This window comes from Pocillopora damicornis, chromosome 1, assembly GCF_964200805.1.
Source record: "Pocillopora damicornis chromosome 1, jaPocDami1.2, whole genome shotgun sequence".
In the NCBI taxonomy this organism is placed as follows: Eukaryota; Metazoa; Cnidaria; class Anthozoa; order Scleractinia; family Pocilloporidae; genus Pocillopora; species Pocillopora damicornis.
The window spans coordinates 20,552,749-20,573,212 of NC_142670.1; the positions used below are offsets into that span (position 1 = coordinate 20,552,749).

The 20,464-nt window shown below is 36.4% G+C and overlaps 2 protein-coding genes across 2 annotated transcripts in view; both read left to right on the forward strand.

Annotated features, from left to right (window-relative positions):
• Positions 1 to 16,846, forward strand: part of LOC149052684 (scavenger receptor cysteine-rich domain-containing protein DMBT1-like) — a 24,371-nt gene extending 7,525 nt beyond the window's left edge. Inside the window, exons 3-11 of the mRNA XM_089203713.1 lie at positions 4,288 to 4,550; positions 5,638 to 5,752; positions 6,791 to 6,916; positions 8,499 to 8,624; positions 9,186 to 9,320; positions 9,842 to 10,195; positions 10,299 to 10,655; positions 11,950 to 12,306; positions 15,289 to 16,846. Of these exons, the coding sequence (XP_089059839.1) occupies positions 4,288 to 4,550; positions 5,638 to 5,752; positions 6,791 to 6,916; positions 8,499 to 8,624; positions 9,186 to 9,320; positions 9,842 to 10,195; positions 10,299 to 10,655; positions 11,950 to 12,306; positions 15,289 to 15,617 (2,162 nt within the window). The 3' untranslated portion in view covers positions 15,618 to 16,846. The remainder of the gene's footprint in view (positions 1 to 4,287; positions 4,551 to 5,637; positions 5,753 to 6,790; positions 6,917 to 8,498; positions 8,625 to 9,185; positions 9,321 to 9,841; positions 10,196 to 10,298; positions 10,656 to 11,949; positions 12,307 to 15,288) is intronic.
• Positions 16,847 to 18,004: 1,158 nt separating this feature from the next.
• Positions 18,005 to 20,394, forward strand: LOC149052685 (uncharacterized). The gene is made up of 4 exons (XM_089204510.1): positions 18,005 to 19,183; positions 19,382 to 19,531; positions 19,946 to 20,065; positions 20,207 to 20,394. Exons 1-4 carry the CDS (start codon positions 18,820 to 18,822, stop codon positions 20,392 to 20,394), a joined length of 822 nt encoding a protein of 273 aa, XP_089060636.1. The 5' UTR covers positions 18,005 to 18,819.
• The last annotated feature ends 70 nt before the right edge of the window (positions 20,395 to 20,464 follow it).

Consider the following 20,464-nt stretch of genomic DNA (forward strand, 5'->3'; position numbering starts at 1 on the left):
ACAACATTCTTCGCGCTTTTCCCTAAATTTAAACTTTATTGTTGAGGTGTGCCAACTTAGGGATTGTTTTGTTTTGCTTTGTTTTTTTTTTGTCTTTTTTTCGACTTTGGAAATGACTGATTCAGTACAAGTCGTTTCGGAAAGGCTCTTTTAAAAAGGATTTTTCATTTGAATCTTTTCTCTTTTTGGGGAAAGGGAGGAGAGGGTGTATGCTATTCTCTGAAATTCTTCTTCATCCTTTCTCGATTTCCATCAAATAGTAATTTTTCCAAATGATAAAGAAATACAAAGTCTGGCTGCTACGTTATATCACTAAAATATGGGCATGGATTTGGAATCCAACGCTTGATTTTTGCATGTCGAATACAAATGTTTAGAAAGTAATAGCAAGTAGTTTGCTACAGTGAATAAATGCATGCGCCATGTTTAGACTAGACGCGATATTCAAATAATTATGATATCATTGTTAAAAATTTCGAGATAGTTCTTCGGGGGTATTGATGGGATGATGACTTTTACGGCTCACGACTAAAGTCAATTTCTTACCGGTGTAGTCATCAGAAACATTTTAAAGGTTAATTTTTTTTACAACCAGCGGTAAAAAGATTTTTCATGCCGTTTTAACAGTTATCTCCACTGAGGCCTTCTTCTTCAGGCTCCGTTTACCGCCATCAAATCAGAAATTAGAATTGTCTAGTCGTTGTGTTAATCGTGATCATGAATGACAGTGTTGATATGTCGACAGTTTTAAGAGACCAAAAGGATCAGGTAAAAAAATAACATCATCGACCCACGAAAATTGAACGCCAGAGGACATTGTAGAGTTTTAAACAGTTTGCAAAGTCTGAATTTTAAATCGTTTTATTAGCGTGGTCTTGTTAATTAAGATTTTGAAAGATATCCCTAGGATAAAAAAAGTTTGGGACTTGATAAAGAAACATGTTTAGCTTATTATGACGGTAGATGTAGTTGACGTCAACGTGGAAGGCAGTCACGGATTAAACTTTTGATCTTTGGTACAAATAAATTATAACAGTAAAATTTGATTTTGTCACTGTCATACCAAAGTCAGTTCACGGACCGGAGCTATTTTCCTTTCATTGCTACGTACTTGGTTAAGCTTAGTTAACCCTTCCACTTCAGGGGGTAATTAACATGTAACTTCTCCCTATGATATCTCTACACGCAGACAAGTAATGGGAAAACCAAAAAAACACCGAGTTTTTTGCTAGTTTATCATGCAAACATTAACCAATGTTGAACTCTCGAAAGCTTAAACTTAATTGCTGAACATTCAAAATGAAGCTTTTAAAAACAAAACAAAAAGAATGAAAGAATGCGAGAACAAAAGTGATAATGTTTATTCAAAACAAAAAATGTAACTGTGAATGTAGGAAGTAACGTATGTGGGAAAGTGGAGGCAACAGATAAAGAATAACAGATGGGAAAAAAAACCGAAAAGAAAAATTGCATTGAAGCTGTTAAAAACAAAAAAAAAAAAATTGTGCGGAAAAAAAAATCCAACAGAATTTGAATTATGGTGAATGAAAATAGTACCAGAACATAAGTATAACGTTTACAAAAATATAACTGTGAATGTAGGAAATAATGTAGGTGGGAGAGCGGAGTCAACAGATAGAGATAGCAGATGGAAAAAGACAGGAAAAAAACATCATAATTTATTTTAGGTATGAAGCAAAACAATATACCATCAGTTTACCTTATAAGGGAAGTAAACATACCCCTCTTTTACCTAGGCAGCGCGATTTTAATCAGTGGATTGTTGTGAAATATCATTCAAACATCACAAAGGTTCCCTTTGGCCGGGTTTTGAAGACATGGGACTTTGGCTCTATATGTTTTTCGTCTCTCTGGTTTTTAACCTTGAACAAAATTTATCCTGCATGGATGGTAAGATTACTTTCTTGCTTTAAGAAATTGGATAAACCTTTTTTTCTGTCTATATTAGTAAATCATCCTCAGCATTTTACTAAAACTGGAATGCATCATTTCAGAGACTTAAAACTGAAGGCTTAATTGATGGAGCCCTCAAACTACTTGCAGAATTTAAATGCTTTGTTACTTTTTAGTCTTTTTTTGTTGTTTATGAGGGAAAATTCTCTCCTTATTCACTTCTTTTGTCCTTCTAAGAAATTTGTGGAGAGGAGAGTACCACACTCGTCACTGCGGTAACTCAGTTTACCATATTTTCATTACAAAAAAAAGTCCAACAGAGCTCTCGTAATGTCTTTCAAAAGACACGAGTTTCGCAATTTAAGATCCATTGATATTTCAATGGGCCAGACAGAATCAAGAAATAACAAAATCTTACATAATCAGTGCAAATAGTTTTGCATTGGCTATTTGACCGAACTTCCATCGCAATAATTTTTTCGCGTCATCTGTCGTGTTGATTAAAACTCGGCATTCGAATCTTTTCTTCCGTGTTTGTAGGACCTCGCTTTGTTCTGTGGTCTGCACAAAATGGAGCTGACGAGTCAATTTTCCAGATTAAAGAAATAAACCCAAAAATATTTTTACACTGTAGATAAAGAAAATACTTCAAGTATGAAAATAACATAATATTAACTAAGCAGGGAAATCTTTCTAGTCGAAAAGTGGTTGGGATATTCGCGATAATAATTGTAATATTATTGATCATCGAGTTAATATGTATTTTTTCTTCCAATATTTAAGAAAGGTCTTAACTTCAGTAGAGTTTTTTAAGGCTTTTTTTAATATCGTTATTGAAACTGTCCGTTCCCAACAAACAAATTGATTAATTGAAAAATTGAGCAAAAGTATAATTTGAAGGCGAGAATTCTCATGTTGATATTTTCCAGACAGAATCCTTCCTTTATGTGCAACCACTTAAGCGTGCATAGTCATTTAATGTACAAACGCACAAAACGCAAAATACAGCTTAGAAAGAATATTTTTAAATGATTAAAAGGCTTTAAATTGCTTTAAAAAGCTCCTCCTTTTTAAGGGGATTAAAAAACATACTGTAACGAATTTCAGTCATGCGTCTTGGTAGCTTTTCTAGCGAACTATGCAGCAGAAAAGGCCTTCTTAAAACGCAATCTCACATTCAGATCGGTTAGGATAGAATTCGCGTTTCCCTGATTGGTTCCCTAACCAGCACAACGGACAAATAGAAATAATACAAACTCGATCCTCAAGCCGATCGATCTATAGAGAGGTCGCAGAAGCAATTTCCACTAGAGAACGGAATTGAGAACACCCCCCTATCTTCCGAAAGTCTTTGCAATTGCAAAACCATCTTCAAACAACAGCTGAAGAGACTCGTGAAGAGTCGAAACCATTGCAACAATGTTTGCTTTTGGTAACTCTCTGGCGGAATACCTTACACCAAGTCTTGGTAATGAAGACGAAAACGATATCTCACCACCAAAGACGCCAGACTATCGCTGCAGTGACGAAAAGTGCAACCAAGAAATGAATGTCTTTAAAGATACGAAAGATAATCAGAACCCATTACAAGCCGACCGAGACCTTCCAATTTATGCACTTCGCCTCGTGCCACCCACCAGGCGTAAAATATGGTTTCATTAAAAGCAACGCAATAAGATTGCTTAGAACTTACTCTTCAGAAAAAAACTCCCGAAGAGGGCCTTTTGAAACTCAAACAACTCCTCAAAGTAAGGAGGTACCCAGAAAACATAGAAAGGTCGCTGTCAGGGGTCAACTTTGCCTTTAGACAATCGGCTCTTACACACATGCAAAGGCAAAAAGGTCACGAGGGATTGGCTTTTTTTCGCAACGTTTTACCCGGTAGTTAAAAATTCTAAACAAATATTGATAGAACGTTGGAGTCTGAAAACAATTCCTTCAAAACCTTCGACAGTCTCCTACATAAAGGGAAAATCCCTTAGAGACTTTGAGACATGCTTGTGAGAGAAAAAATATAATTTGAAGGCGACAATGCGACGCGACCACAAAAGCCACACGGAGAGTCTGTGTCGGTCTGTTTTTACCTTTATTCTCAAATTTACATTTGTATTGGAAAATTGTTGATCGGTTTTTTGGAGGTCGAGCGAACGAGCTTACCAAATCGAAAAAGCGATTGATGTCGCATGATGTAAACACTGTTTCTACTACCCGTTAAACCTCGGTATCTAGTTATTGCTGTAGAGAATCCAAACAAATATTGTAATAATCTATATGCGTGTTGTCATCTCCGATTAGCATGCTTAGCAACATCTAAAACTGTCTCAAAGGAGTAGAACTAAAGTAATTTGATGTTTTCTTGATTTTTCTTTTTAGATCAATGCCGTATCTTAGCATTTCCATCCACTCTGTTCTTCGTAGGAGAACGTCTAATTAACCACACCATAGCAAACATCAGTGTGATTGACAGGGACACGTGTGAATATCGTTGCTACCTGCACTATAACTGTGTCAGTGTTAACTTTTACTTTGGGCCAAATGGAGCAGAAGCACACAATTGTGAACTAAATAACTCAACGGGTAAAGAACACGAGAGGGATCTGGTGAAAGCAACGAGCTACGTATACCACGGAACGAATGTACGAGCTATTACATATCAATGTCAATTCTTTGGCTTTTAGCATTGAATTGGCGCTGAAGGCATATTCTTTAAAATCGTATTTAGAAAGGATTATGTACAAATCATGCATTATTTCTATTAAGTGCTATAAAGGGCGGTGCCATTAAGTATCTCTTGTAGATTTAGTTCGAAGTAATACTTAACAACTACTCACCTGAGTGGAAATGGCTGGTGGTGGCGAAGTGGCTGGGTAAATATTCACCGCTGGCCGCCGACACTAAGGTAAATAGTTATTTTAGTGTATGCTAAAACAGCGAGATGATACACAGAAAAATGATTCTAGCAAATTTATTCCTGCATGATTACCATTTTCAGGCGCGAATCCCGCGCAAATTGCCTAGAGGTGAATAGCAACGGATATTTGGAGTTTGAGTAGCCAATTAGAGCGCGCCTTAAACACTATCTACTTATATACTAAAGTTTGTTATGATTCCTGAAGGACGCTCGAGGCCATTTAGGAAAGCTCTTCATTCACCACGATCTTTTACATCTCTAGTCGCCCAAGAGAAAATAGGTGAAAGCTTAGATTTTTATGGGAAAAATATTTTTATAGCTCTTTCAACTAAATGAAGAACAATTTAAAAAAAACTAGTTTCATTTGCAATTTTTTCGTCGAGTAAAAAGTTAATGCAATTGTTAGTATTTTAATCTTACATTGATTTTTTCTGTCTTTAAGTTTACTAAACTTCTTAAGGGTAAAAGGAAGCATAAAAGTACAATTTATGAAAATGCATTTAAATGGCAGTTAAAAATAATAAAAATATTATTTTATTCAAACCGAAATATATTAGCTTGAAGACATATTGTCCTAATGGTAAGTATGTGGGATTGTAAATCAAAAAGGTTTAATTGATCTTTCAGCGCTTTTCGCTTGTGGTGCCCTTGGGAAGAATATCTGGCACCCAAAATCCCATGCTAATTCATTTTGGTTGATTCATGCTAAAGAAACCTCCTGGGATTAGTCCTCGAAGTTAGGTAAATTTATCTCTGTTACAGGCTCTCCTTTCGAGTTCAGTAACGGGCCTTTTTCTCCGTTTTTCTTCAAGAATTTTTGTGCGCAATCACCATGCAAGAACACCGGAACTTGTCAGTCGGGTTTTACAAAACAACGGTATCGATGTCTATGTCCTAAAGGATTCATCGGCCACGATTGTGAAACAGGTAAGTCTTAAAATAAATTATAATTTGGTTTTATCAACAGAGTTGCTAATGTAAACTGTTCACCTTAAAGAGCTCCTGAAGCTGACGTCTCGAGCGTTTGCCTTCGTCAGAGCGAATAAAGGAATTCGGGGTTGCACCTCTCTGTTTATATGTGGAAAATGGAGCTATGTTATTTCAATTTTCTCTACATGGAGGCATGCATATAGTTCAGAGGGGTGCACTGAATTTGTTTGCGGAGTTTTTGCCAACGTTTATTTCTCTGTTTACTCTAATTATTAAACATATTAACATGAATGACCTACTTTATTAGTATGAGTACAACGCGACTCAGCTACCTGGGTGTGAATCGACCAAGCTGAGTAAAAAATCGACTGGGTACGAGACGCCCTTGGTACAAAAAGACTAGAAACGGGTTTAAATATTACGCCAACCAGCATGATTCGGTCATCTGTCACTTATTCCACTTAACCTTAGCTTCAAAGTGTAATTTTCTTGCGAAGTTTTTGCCATCTTTCCTTTGAGAGTGATGGATAGTGAGAAGTATCAATCGTTGCTCCATTGTTGACCATTTGGTTTCGGCCTTTGTCTTATTGGTGTGTTTAGCTTTTGGGCTAGACATTTTACTCTATGATACCCTTCTTTGTCAGGAAATAGAATTTTAAACAAGATATTTAACGTGTTTAATTTCTCGAACGGAGGCAGACTTCAGGGACTTTCAGGGTGTCACTGGTGAGGAAATAGAAATTGAATTAACAAGAGATTTAAGGAGGGTGGAAATAAAACAAGCAGCCAGCGAAAGTATGATTTTTCTCCCTTTGTTGTTAATGGTAATAAATTCGTTTATTTCTGTTTATTCTTATCGTTATATAAAGTTTATGTAGGTATGTACGTAATTGTAATACTGAGATATGTATTTTTTTTCAATGACCATTGGGAGACTAGTCTCTTAGTTTGACCTTTGTTTATCCACGAAGCCGGATATGCTTAGCATCAATAAGTGTATTTGACGTGTCTAAGGTTCATCTCATATTGAAACAGATGTAGATGAGTGTCAGTTGGGCTCATTTACCTGCCATGCACAAGCGAACTGTGTCAATGATGTCGGATCCTACCACTGCACCTGTCAAGCTGGCTATGTTGGCGACGGAAAGCACCTTTGTACAGGTGTGTTAGTTTTCTATGGAGCAAGTTCTGTTCTCTGCTCTCAGTTGGAGTGCAGTAATTTGAGAATAACGTGGGTTACTGGGTTACATATAATCACAATAAGTAATGCGTCAAGTACGATAACCACAAATCCAAATCATTTCTAATAGAGCGCGTTCAGTTTTGAACTAAGCTGAGCAAAATGCAACTGTCTTCGGCGGCTCAGCAGATCCTTCTTTTGGCAACTATGACGTTTGATTAATCGTTCAAAACTAGGCTGACAAATATAAACCCTTTGCGCAATGGTTGTTTAAAAGTTTAAAGGAAATTTTTCAGTTTGGAAATCTTTGGTAATTAACATGAGTAGAGGGAAAGCTGTGAATGAAACAGCTTATTGTAGTTGAAGACTGGGCTATTTTGAATAACCAAACTTCTTATATTTCAGTTTTTAAGGTCTCTTTGCATGATTTCTTCGAAGCAGATTAAGTCTCTGTCTCTGAATATCAACAGAAATAAGAATAATCATCTTATTGCAAAAAAGCAATCTTAAAATTAAATTTGCGAGTACTCTTGCCTTAAGTCCGTATCTTCTTTCAATATCATTATTATTAATATCATAACCACTTATTTGTTAATCTCTTGTTATCACATAAACTGCAGTGTTATACAGGGATTTGCGGCCCTGAGAAAAGTTGTAACAACACACGTGAAAAAAAATCGTATTTTTTCACGTGTGTTGATATAGCCAATCAGCTGCTGACACGTCACTCGCCTCTAGCGCCACTCGGTCAGGTTAATGAATGAACGGCAAAGTCTTCACGATTCTCAATACAAGTTGTTTGTCGGAGGTTTCTCGAATTATGGCGGCTAAAGTACTGAAAAATCCGTATCGCTGACTGTGAGGTTCAAACTTTCTTCGAAGGGTAAGAAAACCAATGTACTAAAAGAAAAACCAAAAGTTAGTTATTCATTGGCTTTGGTGTTAGCGTTTCTCTCGGCTGAGAGTGAGAATCTACAGCTGGAAGATTTGTCACTGGCCGACTTTGGCCGTGTATCTGAAAGACTTCTTCTATCGTAAGGACAATAAATGATATATTTTTTTGTAATCATTATTCAACGCAATTTGCATCTTAAGAGTTAGCGCCAACGCACTCTACGATTGTTATTTGGGGATTGTTGATTCATTTATTTTCATTCATTCAAGAAGTAGGCTTTTCTTCTCAGTAAGGGGCTATTGTGGTTATATGATAAACAAAATAATACATGGTTGCTTGTAGTTATGGAATTCCTCTTCTCGTGTTCAACTCGACATCCCACTCGTTGGCTGCGCTCACTCGTGAGCTATCGAGTTAAAAACTCGAAGAGAAATTCCATATCTACGCGTGCCCATGTATTAGTCTCTATTTCTCTTTTCACGATTTTTTTTTAAGAAATCCGTGTCTCTGAAGATAACCATAATAATTATTAAAACCAAACAACTGCATAATACCATTTCAATCTTACTCAGAGGACCAAGTAACCCTTTCGTGGATTAAGCATAATACTAACCAATTAAAATCTCAATTTGACTTAAGCTGTTACTATTTGTTGATTGTAAACGTAGACGTGGATGAATGTCGAATGGGTACCTACTATTGCCACGAGTTTGCTCAATGTGTAAATGTGATTGGCTCATATGATTGTGTTTGCCAACCTGGATGTACAGGAGACGGAGAACAGTCCTGCACGGGTAGGTTTGCTAGTTAAGAAAAATTGTAGTATTGATCTTTATGGTAATGAATATTGATAACTTGATTGAATAATTAATAATAGAAATTGAATTGAGTGAAGTGCAACTTGTCTGAAATGATACGTGTGATTTGAAATTACGAGTATGAATTTAGACCAAAATTGCACGACACGAAGTTTATCATTTTGTTACATCCATTTTGAAATCGCAAAATTCAATCGGACAAATACAGAATTTTTTAGTCTGTACAAATACTTTATTGATCTAGTATTGAGCTAGTTTGAAATAAGTTGCAAAAGTTGTCTTTCATTTTCCGGCGATTTGATTGGTTACTTTAAAAAAGTCTCATCGGCTGGGAAAAATGATACGATTATTCTCTTTTCATGATATTTTTTAAGAAATGCGTGTCTCTGAAATAATCATAATGACTATTTAAACTGAACAACTGCATAACACCATATCAATCTTACTCAGAGGGCCAAGTAACACGTTAGTGGATAAAGCGTAATACTGACCAATCAGAATCTTAATTTATCTCAAGCTGTTTCTATTTGTTGTTAGCAAATGTAGACGTGAATGAATGTCAAACGGGTTCTTACTCTTGCCACGAGTTTGCTCAATGTGTAAATGTGATTGGCTCATATGATTGTATTTGCCAACCTGGATACACAGGAGATGGTGAACATTCCTGCGCGGGTAGGTTTGCTGGTTAAGAAAAATTGTAGTATTGATCTTTATTGAACTGAGTGGAGTCCATTTGGTCTGATACGTGTGATTTGAAATCATGAGTATGAATTCAGACCAAAATTGCACGAAACGAAATTTAATTATCATTTTATTACATCCATTTTGAAATCGCAAAATTCAGTCGGACAAATACAGCATTTTTTAGTCTGTGCAAATACTTTTTATTAAGTCAGTATTGAGCTGGTCTGTAATAAGTTGCAAAAGTTGTTCATTTTCCTGCAATTTGATAGGTTACTTTAAAAAAGTCTCAAAATATGATAGTTTTGTTTCAGTAAAACTTCCTCATCGGCTGGGAAAAATGATACGATTTAGAGAAAAAAGTGGTACCATTCGTGAATAAATTGTGTTGATGAAAGCTAATCAGATTGCAAGAATACAAGAAAATTTAAAATGGAGATAGTAAATTAATTGATTGATGGTTGATTAAGAAATTCTCGAGTGACTGATTTATCGTGTTGTTTTAATTATAGTTGAACAACCATTCGTGACAGTCACAAGTTCTTGTGCAAACCTCATGAAGATAGAAACAAGTACAACCGGTCTGATATACTCAAACAACGCCGGAAAATACCTAAACAACATGCACTGCATCTGGAATCTGTCTGCCAACAAAAACATAAAACTGTTTTTCATGAAATTTGACACAGAGTACTGTTGCGATACTGTGTCTGTATACGACGGCAGTAGCTCCTCCTCTTCTTTAATCGGCAAATATAAAGGAGATGATCTGCCTGGAAGCCTCACTAGCTCGTCATACCAGCTTTATGTCTCTTTTAGAAGTGACAGTTCTGTCGTAAAGTCTGGATTTCAAGCTGCTTACCACTGTAAGATAAACATGTCCACCATAGATATTAAGAGCACTAATTTTTTGTCGATTTATTTGTCATAAGCTAATTCTTGCCTATTGTTGTTTTTTTTTTCTATCAGTCCAAGGCCAATCCTTTGTAAAGGCTTCAAGTTCATGTACAAACCTGCTGAAAGTGGAATCATACGCAAGTGGAATCATATTCTCTAACATGCATGGAGAATACAGTTACGGCATGAATTGCAGCTGGAGTATTTTTTCAAATCTAAGTCTGGAACTCTCCTTTACTCGGTTTCAAACTGAAACAGGTTCTGATCCTGTTACTGTTTACGATAGTTCATCTTCTTCTTCTCCACTGATCGGGCGCTTTGATGGAGACTCGCTGCCAGAAAGAATTTCAAGTTCTTCTCACGAGCTTTTTGTCACTTTTACCAGTCATGGTTCAGTTTCAAGGTCTGGATTTGTGGCGAACTACCACAGTAAGGGCTTTCTTATAGGAAATTGAACTTTAAAGTCAACGAAGAAAGAAGCTTCGACTACGTTCTGTCCTCTCATAATGCACGCTGGAAACGGCTAAAGCGGGAAAGTGCTGTAGGGGAGAAATAGGAGACGTAGTCGATTGTTTTCTCTACTTACAGCTGCTTCCTTAGTGCTTTAAAACAAAAGAGAGAACAGTCCAGGCTTTTTTGTTTGTTTTATAAAAAAACATTATTTTTCCATTCGTTTGCACACAATTTCCAAAACAAACCATATTTCCAATTGAACAGAGATGGCATGAGCGTGCATCTGTACTCTCTTAAAGTAATCTAGAATATAGATTTGTAAAAATGTTTGACAGAGACGCCAGTTGGATATGTATTAAATTATTGTTGTTGTTTTGTAATGTGTTATTTTTAAACACAAAACTATACTGAACAAGTGGTAGCTGTTTCTGAGTTTTAAACTACCGCACTAACCGTTCTTTCTCATTCAGCTTGAAACCATCAAAAACTTGGACATTTCGTTTATTGATCTCTCTGATGTTTTTTGTTTCTGCTGTCGGCGATAATAATTTTTGTCATTTCGGCACTTGAAACGTTTTTATAACTCTCTTTGGTTCTCATCTTGCTACGTAACAGCTCAACCTTTTTATCAGTTCCTTGTTCCGAAATTTCACTTTCTATCCCCTGCGTAATTTGTGTTGTTAGCTACAGGTTGTTCTGTAAAATTTCAAGCTAAGAGGTCATTTATATATTCCTTTTCTAGATCATATCAGATGTCCGAGTCAAAAACCACAACAATGTATATAAAAAAGATAACTTAAAAATTTAAAAAATAAGCAAACAAACAAAAACGAAAAACCAAGAAAGAGAAATCCGAAAATTGGTAGGTCTTAAAAAGGGTGTCGACAGCGTGATACCAATTATTTGCGCGTCTGTATTCTGGTAACGCACGTTGTTTTGGCTATCTAGGGCGTTTGTTATGATGTATGCATATATTGATATACCAGCGAGAATGCAAAGAAAGCACGTGCAAAGACCTCTACAACACTCCTGTCGCATACAACAAGTGTCAAATACTATAAGACGTTTGAAGACGTTATGATGATCGTTGGCAAAATAAAGAAAGTCGTTTCAAGGCCATTGAAATGACTTGTGTGGATCTTGAATAAGAAATAGGGATTGAAGCCGGTATGTCCCATTTCAACCGAGTCTGTAGGTGATTATGCGAGTTTATTCGCTTTTTCTTTCCCCCTGTGACCCCACTATGTACTATTTTCCTTTTGTTTTTCAGTCTCAGGGAAGCTATTTGCCACAGCCTCAAGTTCATGTGCAAACGTTTTGACTGTTCGGTCCAGTACAAGTGGAATGATATATTCAAACAGAGATGGTTCCCACTCGGACAACATGTACTGCAGTTGGAGCATATCTTCTAATACCAACCTGGAACTGATATTTTTCAGATTCGATACGGAAAGCAGTTTCGATTTTGTCTACGTGTACGATGGAGGATCCCCGTCCTCACCTTTGATCGGGAAATATCATGGAAATTCTTCGCCTGCAGCCATTACAAGCTCATCCAATCAGCTTTTTGTCATCTTCACCAGCGATGGCTCAATTGTAAGGTCTGGATTTGCAGCAAGCTACCACGGTAAGGAATATCTTCATTCCTGTTGACCTTAAGAAATTACTGCCATCTGGAAAAAAGGGAAACTTTCAAGAAAAAAAAAAGATTAAGGAGACGATTGCAGTATCAATAGCCCTTTAGTAAGTAGTAGTAAGCCACTGTTCGCGCGTTAATACAAACTTGAATGTCTAGCGCGGAAACGGCGAAGGTCTTTAATGCATAATTGCTCGTGTATATGTTTAAAAAGGCCATGAAATGTGATTTGATGTTCTTTAGAGACATCAGTTAGACTCAATGATTACCACAGATGCACCATCGAGGTATCTAAAAGCTCAATGCTAAATTCCATTTGTTGTTACTCTTAGTATTATCATACATTTTTCGGGTTACTCAAACGATGCCTTAAGAGCAATGGTCAGTAACTTTCGAACTTTTAAAAAAGATCACGGCCACTTAACCTCACCGATCTGGCTGAAATCTGGTACGAAGGCTAATTTTAGGGTCCTAACCACGAAGTGGGTATTAAAAAGTTCCAGTTGTTTTTGCTTGACAGAAAGTCGTTAAAGCCGACCAAGTCCGCCTATACTTGCCCGCCAACATGGCGTATCGAAGGTGTTCTTACGACTTCGACTCCAGTCCTGTCGTAGAGATTTCCTCAAATCTCTTGAGATAAATAAAAAGATCTACCCTTTTCCTTCACATTTATTGGAAAAAATGTGGGAAATGACAGATTTTGATTACAGGTTATCCCAACGTTAAAAGGTCGTTTTGCGCGCCTTGAACAGTAAAAAATTTACCCCAACTTGTTAGCCTTATATCTCTAATGTTACCTCGATCCAGAAGTTGCCATTTACTATATGGCACAATGTTTGCTTATGGATGAATTGAATCCATTAATAAAAAAATGGGGAAATTTAAAGGTCAAAGGAGAAAATTTATTATTTTATGATGACTTAGCTATAGTTGGGACCAGCTCCTAATTATCTTACCGGTCAGAAGTAAAGCCCAAGTAGTTATTTCGCCCAGAATGAAAGCGAATTTCTAATATTGTGGAAGTATCTGTTGATTTTGGGCAAAAGCGAATATATATGGGCGACATTGTCGCAATGGGATAAGTATTTGGTTACCCATATAATGCAAATAATAGATCTGGTATTGACGCTCGGAGGGGTTGATTTCACTTAACCATTTTGAGTACGAAAAATTTCGAAAAAAAAAGAAGATTTTTGTGAATTCCAGCCCAGTTTATTTGGTGGTGCTGACTTGCTCAAAATCTGAGCCTGTAAGCTACATTTGCAGTTGATCCTCCTTGTCACGCCAATGATTTAGATTTTCTTCGTTAGATATTTCGTAAATTACATTGTGTTTTTGAGTGGGTCTTAATTTCATTTTTCTTATGTTTCAACTTTCTTATCAGTATAAAGGAAACCCAACCTTTCAGGATACTTCCTTGCAAATTTATTTTCACCAACGTTGAGCGCAAAATACTCACATGAAGCGACCTTATTAAGGCAGACATGAATTAAGTGTTGTTTGAAATAAACATCACCTCGTTGGAATGCGCGCGCAATCGCTAATTGAGTTTGCTCTAAGATCTATTTTGCTTTGAGGGCTGTTCTTGAAGGATATTTTTTAAAACTCCTTTCGATGGCTTTAAACTAGCTTTACACTTAATCTATATGAAAAATGAAACTATGAATTCGAATTGAATCCGTGTTCATAACTGAATTGTCGGTAGAGAAAACGGAAGTTAAGACCCAAGCCCTAAGAAACCATACTTCATTTACTTTTTGATTGCAACGAGAGAGGTACGGAAGCCGAAAAGGGACAATCCAAAAATGTTTTACAAATCCGAAAAAATATTCAGAATCGATATCTTTTAGACAAATCGCTTTTGAAAAGTTTGTCAAATCGACAAAACAAATTCAAATCCGTGACTTTCTACTCATTTACTGAGCTTTAAAACTCTCGACCTTGTGGACCTTTACTTCTTAATCGTCTAGAAAGACTTGACATTTCCGGTTCAAACTCCACCCCACATTATCACATTTATGTTAAGTCAAAAGATATTTCCATACAATCAAGAAATTTTCCGGACGATAAATGTACTTTAACCGTTTTCTTCTGATCGTAAATTGATTTAAGAGCTTTTAGGACCAGGTCCCAAACAGGTCATTACGGGTTGATAATTTTTTTTCCTTGACCATTTCTTTTACCCCATTTTTGTTTATGAAATCTGTTTATCTATGAACAAACTTGGTTGACAGTAAATGGTAACTCCTGGATCGAAGTAACACTGAAGATATTCGGTTAATAAGTTGGGGTAAATTTCCCTTTGTTCAAGGCGGCCTAAAGCGACCTTAGAACGTTGGGATCACATTTTGTTAAAACCAGACATTTGCCATGTTTTTTTAAATAACTACTAAGGGGAAGGGAAGATCGTTTCACGGATATCACGAGATTTTGACTGAAATCTTTACGATAGGATCTGAGTTGAATTCAAAAGATCACCTTCGATCCGCCATGTTGGAGGGCAAGTATAGGCAGACCAAGGGCACTTTCCCGTTTTTTGGCAAGCAAAAATAACTGGAACTTTTTAATATCCATTTCGGGATTTGGATCATAAAGTAAGACTTCATGCCATATTTCAGCCAAATCGACGAAATGAAGAGGCCGACAAAAGTTCGAAAGTTACAGACTACCGCAGTTAAATGTTTTTTAGATTGAAATGCGTCCGAGCAAATCATCTACATATACGTACATAACGCTTTTATTAATATACTATGAAAACCAAAGCTACGGCCTTGTGCGGTTTGTGTAAAAAAACTCGAAATGGATTGAAACTATCAATTATGAACAAATTAAACTAATAAAAAATAATTTTCCATTATGCTCCTAGCTGATAGAGAGGCTATTATAGTTAAATAGATGAAAGGTCTAGCCATCTCGCTACTGTAAGAGGTATTCTGGCTTGTGAAGCATGAAGCGTTTGTCATCTTTTTATAGCTGTTGACACAATCCGCCTAAGGGAAGGAGGCTCACCATTGGTTGGAAGGGTAGAGGTTTTCCATAGCGGCCAATGGAGAACAATTTGCGACGACAGGTGGGACATAAACGATGCCAATGTAGTATACAGACAACTCGGTCTCCCTCCAGCCACCCAAGCCTTTAGAAGGGCTACGCATGGACGAGGTTCTGGTCAGATATGGATTGATGATATTCATTGTTTAGGATACGAGTTACACATAGACGAGTGCAACCATGGTGGATGGGGAAATCATGATTGTGTACACGACGAAGACGCTGGTGCAGAATGCTCCTCTATAATCCCTTGATCTGGTGAATTTTATTGTAATTTTCTGTTTGAATTGCTCAACCGAATGTAACTGAAGGACAAAGAAACAGAATTTTCAAAGTTTCTTGAATTTTTTAAGCTCTTTCGATGAATAGTAACGGAAAAGCATGCTGAAGAGCCTAATCCAACAACATTCTTCGCGCTTTTCCTTCAAACTTCGTTGTTCAGGTGTGGGATTTTTTTTGTTTTGCTTTTTTTTTTTCCGACTTTGGAAATGACTGATTCAGTGCAAGTCGTTCCGGAAAGACTCTTTTAAAAAGGATTTTTTCATTTTAATGTTTTCTCTTTATGGGGAAAGGGAGGAGAGGGTGTAAGCTATTCTCTGACACTCTTCTTCATCCTTTTCGATTTCCACCATACAGTTTTTTTTTTCGAATGATAAAGAAATACGAGGTCTGGCTGCTCCGTAATATCACTAAAATGAGGTCGTTGATTTGGTATACGAAACCAACACTTGATTTTTGCATGTTGAATACAAAGGTTTAGCAAGTAATAGCGAGTAGTTTACTTCGGCGACTAAACGCATGCGCCATGTTTAGACTAAACGCAATATTCAATAAATTATAATAGCATTGTAAATAATTTCGAGATAGTTATTCAAGGGTCTCGATAGGGTGATGGCTTTTACGGCTAACGGTATAGTTATCAGAAAAATTGTAAAGGTTAATTTTTTCACAACCGATGGTTTAAAAAAAAAATGTCATGTCATTTTAACGGTTAACCCCACTGAGACCTTCTTTAGGCGCTGATTACCATCAAATCAGAGATTAGAACTGTCTAGTCTTTATGTTAATCATCAAGAGTGACAGTGTTGATATGTCGACAGTTTTAAAAGATCAAACGGATCAGGTAAAAAAATCACATCATCGACACACGAAAATTGAACGCCAGAGGACATTGACACACTCAATGCTGCCAAGATCTTTCTAGAGTTTTAAACAATTTGCAAAGTCTGAATTTTAAATCATTTTAGCAGCGTGGTCTTGGTATTCCAGCGGATCGTAACTAATCAAGCTTTTCAAATATAACAACTGTGAAAATCTAAATAAGTATCAATCTAGGGGAATTCATGCGTTTGCTTTCTTGAAGTTGCTGTTGTGATTGTCTAAGGTCCCTTTTAGTCAGAAATTAGGACTTTTTTTTGTTGTTAATCATACTTGATAATTGTGTTAGTACTTAATGTTCCGCTGATTAAAAGATTAAATTACAACTCTGATTAAGAAATTTCTTAGTATCTCTTGGGGGTTCATCATTATTTCAATTCAAAGTGTGCTACACTACATGGAAAGGTTGTTTATGACGGTTGTTTTTTTGGGTAACGCGGGGTAATCATCCTTCGTGAGGCTATTTTCGTGCAACCGTTAAGAAGTCACATTGATTTAGCAACAAAAAACATATTTAGGGTACTCTGTGCGAGGGAAATCTAATATTATTGCAAAAAGTCTGGTACTTTACATTAAATTTGGCAAAGTAGACACGAGAAGAGATCGAAGAGAAGGCCGCGGGCTTCACATACTCAGCTTTAGATCGCACAACATACAATCAGTGAAAATAAAATTTCATTAAATCAATTATTGCATGACCAACGAAAGGAGATAATGTGAAAGATGTAGCCTTCCTCAAACGAAAAGTTACAATATGGTTTGCCATATCTCGACATAAAGCAAACAATACAACACAAAAAGCAAACATCGGCGAGTGACGATCTGTTACCGCAAATAATAGCCGTAGAGTTATCTATAATCTTATGATGATAAAGTCGTGTGTTTTTGTTAAAGGCAATCGTTTAAGACAAATATCTTTATTTGTGCGTGTTGCTACCTGTCTAGCTCGGCCAAGATTTTTTTCGCAGCTCGATTAGCCTAGTATCATTTCGTGGTATTCATAAGCGTTCAGTTTTTAATTCAATGATCGGCACTTCTTCAAGTTTGAATTTTTATGTTTATTTACCAAATGTGTTGCAAAACATCTCGTTTTCCAAGTAATTAAGAAACTTCCCCCCTAGAACTCTGAAAATTTTTTTTTAGTTTTTTTACCTGTGTAAAAAAGTTTAGCAAAGCCATTAATTTTTTGATTTATTTTACTCATTTATTCTTATTTTCATAGAAGTCCAAGTGAAGGCAAGCCGATCGGCATTCTCGAATTTTCAATGTTTTTGTCTCGTAATTTAATTTGTAACATCTGTTTACATTTCCAAACAACGGTAAAGAGTTTTGTTAGAAAAGCAAACCGTATGCAGTTATGAAAAAGAAACAGCCTTAAGAAAGTAATGAAAGGGGAAAAATCGATGAGTTTGTATTGTGCTAAGAATCAAATTGAATTGAATTGAAGCGATTTACCTGATTAACAGTTTCTCTAGGTATTTGGGAAATGCTTAGTCATTTGAACTCATAATAGGTGAGCTTAATAAAGTACTTACGTAAACCCTTTTTGTTGATATGTTTGAAACAAACCGTACAGCATCGAAAACATAACATTGCAAATTGATACTGATAAATCATGCCATTAGACAGCTTTTATAAGTATTGAAAACAGAATAGTAGGTGGTCTAACTGTTGAGTAAGTCAATTAACTCCATAACAAGAACACACACCGTTATTGACATGATCCAGTTATCTACTTCCTCTGTAAAAGAAATTCATTTCTTCGCGGCTGCTTAAAAGCTATAACAAAAATCCAGCAACGCTTTCATTTGAAGAACTTCGCTGGGCAACCAGTTATCAGGACAGACGATTTTGTGAAAGGTAGGTTGTTTGCTGTCTCATTCAAATACTTAAAAATTGTCATACTTTACCGGCGTTTTACGAATAACCTTGTGAAACATACTGAGAGAAAACAGAAAAAGGAATTTAAGATCATCTTCTAAAAACTCTAGAAATAAATGTTTCGAGACGAACTAATCTAGGAAAATTCAAAACATGTTTTGCCTGCTTGCATCCTTTTCTATGAAATCTAGGAAATCCCTTAATCGAATGAACCTGTAAAAAATGTAGATACGCAATCTTTCATCGCTCAAAATATACCTGAAGGATTTGCATTTCGTGCCTTTACATTTACTGATCTCCTGAAGAAGTTTGTAATTTTACGTTGTGCGCTATTCGATTGTACAATAGTACATATAGGCGCGTGTAATTCTTAAAAAAAAAAGGAAAAAACACAATAAATTGCTCGACGTCAAAATAATGACTGAGACGATTTTATTGCAGTTTTTTGTTGGAATGAAGAAAATGGATCCACCACTTCACCTAAACAAAATCGTAGTTGCCGCCGTCTTCTGTGTAATGCATTACAAAATAGTCGCCCAGCAGTGTGACAGCGACTTTTCCTTACTAAGCATGATGCTTCAGAGGCACACATACAAGACGTTCAAGACTTCAAGCGTGCTTGAGTGCGACCAGGCCTGCAACGATGATTTCAGATGTCAAAGCTTTAATTATGTTTTCTTGGAAAACATATGCGAGCTGAATAACCGAAATAAAGAAGCCAGACCTGAAGATTTTATTTCTAATCCACGCCGATATTATTCTAGAAGAAAGAAGAAATTAGGTCAGTCAAGATGATATAATTTAACAACAAACAAACAAAAATTGCAACCAATCAACAGAAATAAACAAACCAAAGAAACAATAGGCAAACCTTGGGCACTGTCATCATTCACGCCTTCATTAATTAATGTTGGTTTTTTAGTTTATCGTTCATGCTTCCGAAACGAAAACTAAAAAAACTCATTTGGTTTATTCTTAGTTCTCATCGGTTCAGTCGCTGAGCTGCCCGCTGAAACTTGTAAAGAAATCAAAGCGAGTGATGGAGAACGTGCGACCAGTGGCAAATATTGGTTCGATTCTTTATTACCTGGAGAAGTTATTCAGGCCGAGTGTAACATGGAGACGGAAGGTAATCTACACATCATGACTTCTTCTGTCTGGGTAAGGAGACAGATGATAATAGTTTTGTTACAACAAAGCAATGTATAATATGGTCTTAAGATGAGATAAAGATATGGAATATTTTTCATAAATTAATTCTAGTTATTCATTATGTCGATGGGACAAAAGTGTTATTTCAAAGATATCTGTATGGAGCCTTATTTTAGAGGAAGGGTTGTGATGGTGAAGGTCGTGGAGCTCAGTTTGCATGTGAAAAAAGACTTTGTGAGGAAAGTTAAATGGCCTATCATGGAATTCAATTCCAAATGTAGACGTCCAGGGATACAGAAATCAGTCTTGTTTATTTCACCCTTTGCTAAATTAAGGCTGCTTCGCAATTATATTTGTTGCTATTATTTCTTTTTCTTGGTTTCTTTGGCAGATATTGACGAGTGTAGCGCGTCCAAACCTGTTTGTGCTACCAATGCAACTGGCTGTCAGAACACTGTTGGTTCTTTTAGTTGCTCTTGTGAAGCTGGGTTTGGCGGGAGATATTGTAGTGGTTAGTACTTATAAAACGCATGAATGGGCACCGTTAATTAACTTAGAGCAACAAAATTGCTTAGTAGGATGATAGTGGCCAACAATAAACATACTCATCAATGCTTTCGCTTGAAATAATGCATTTTTCCCACTTCTTAAGATATCGACGAATGTAAGAGCCGAGTCAAACCTTGTGATGTAAACGCTGACTGTCAGAACACACGTGGTTCTTATGTTTGCACGTGCAAAGCTGGCTTTAATAGGAATGGAAATATTTGCACTGGTAAGAAAAGAGCTCCTTGTAGTTTTAATCCTTTAGAGTTTCCCATTTTTCTCACCCGTCTTTGATTTTTTTCCATTTTCTTCTCCTTTCCCAGATTTCCATTTTTGATCACTAAGCTAAGTGAAAAGATATGGA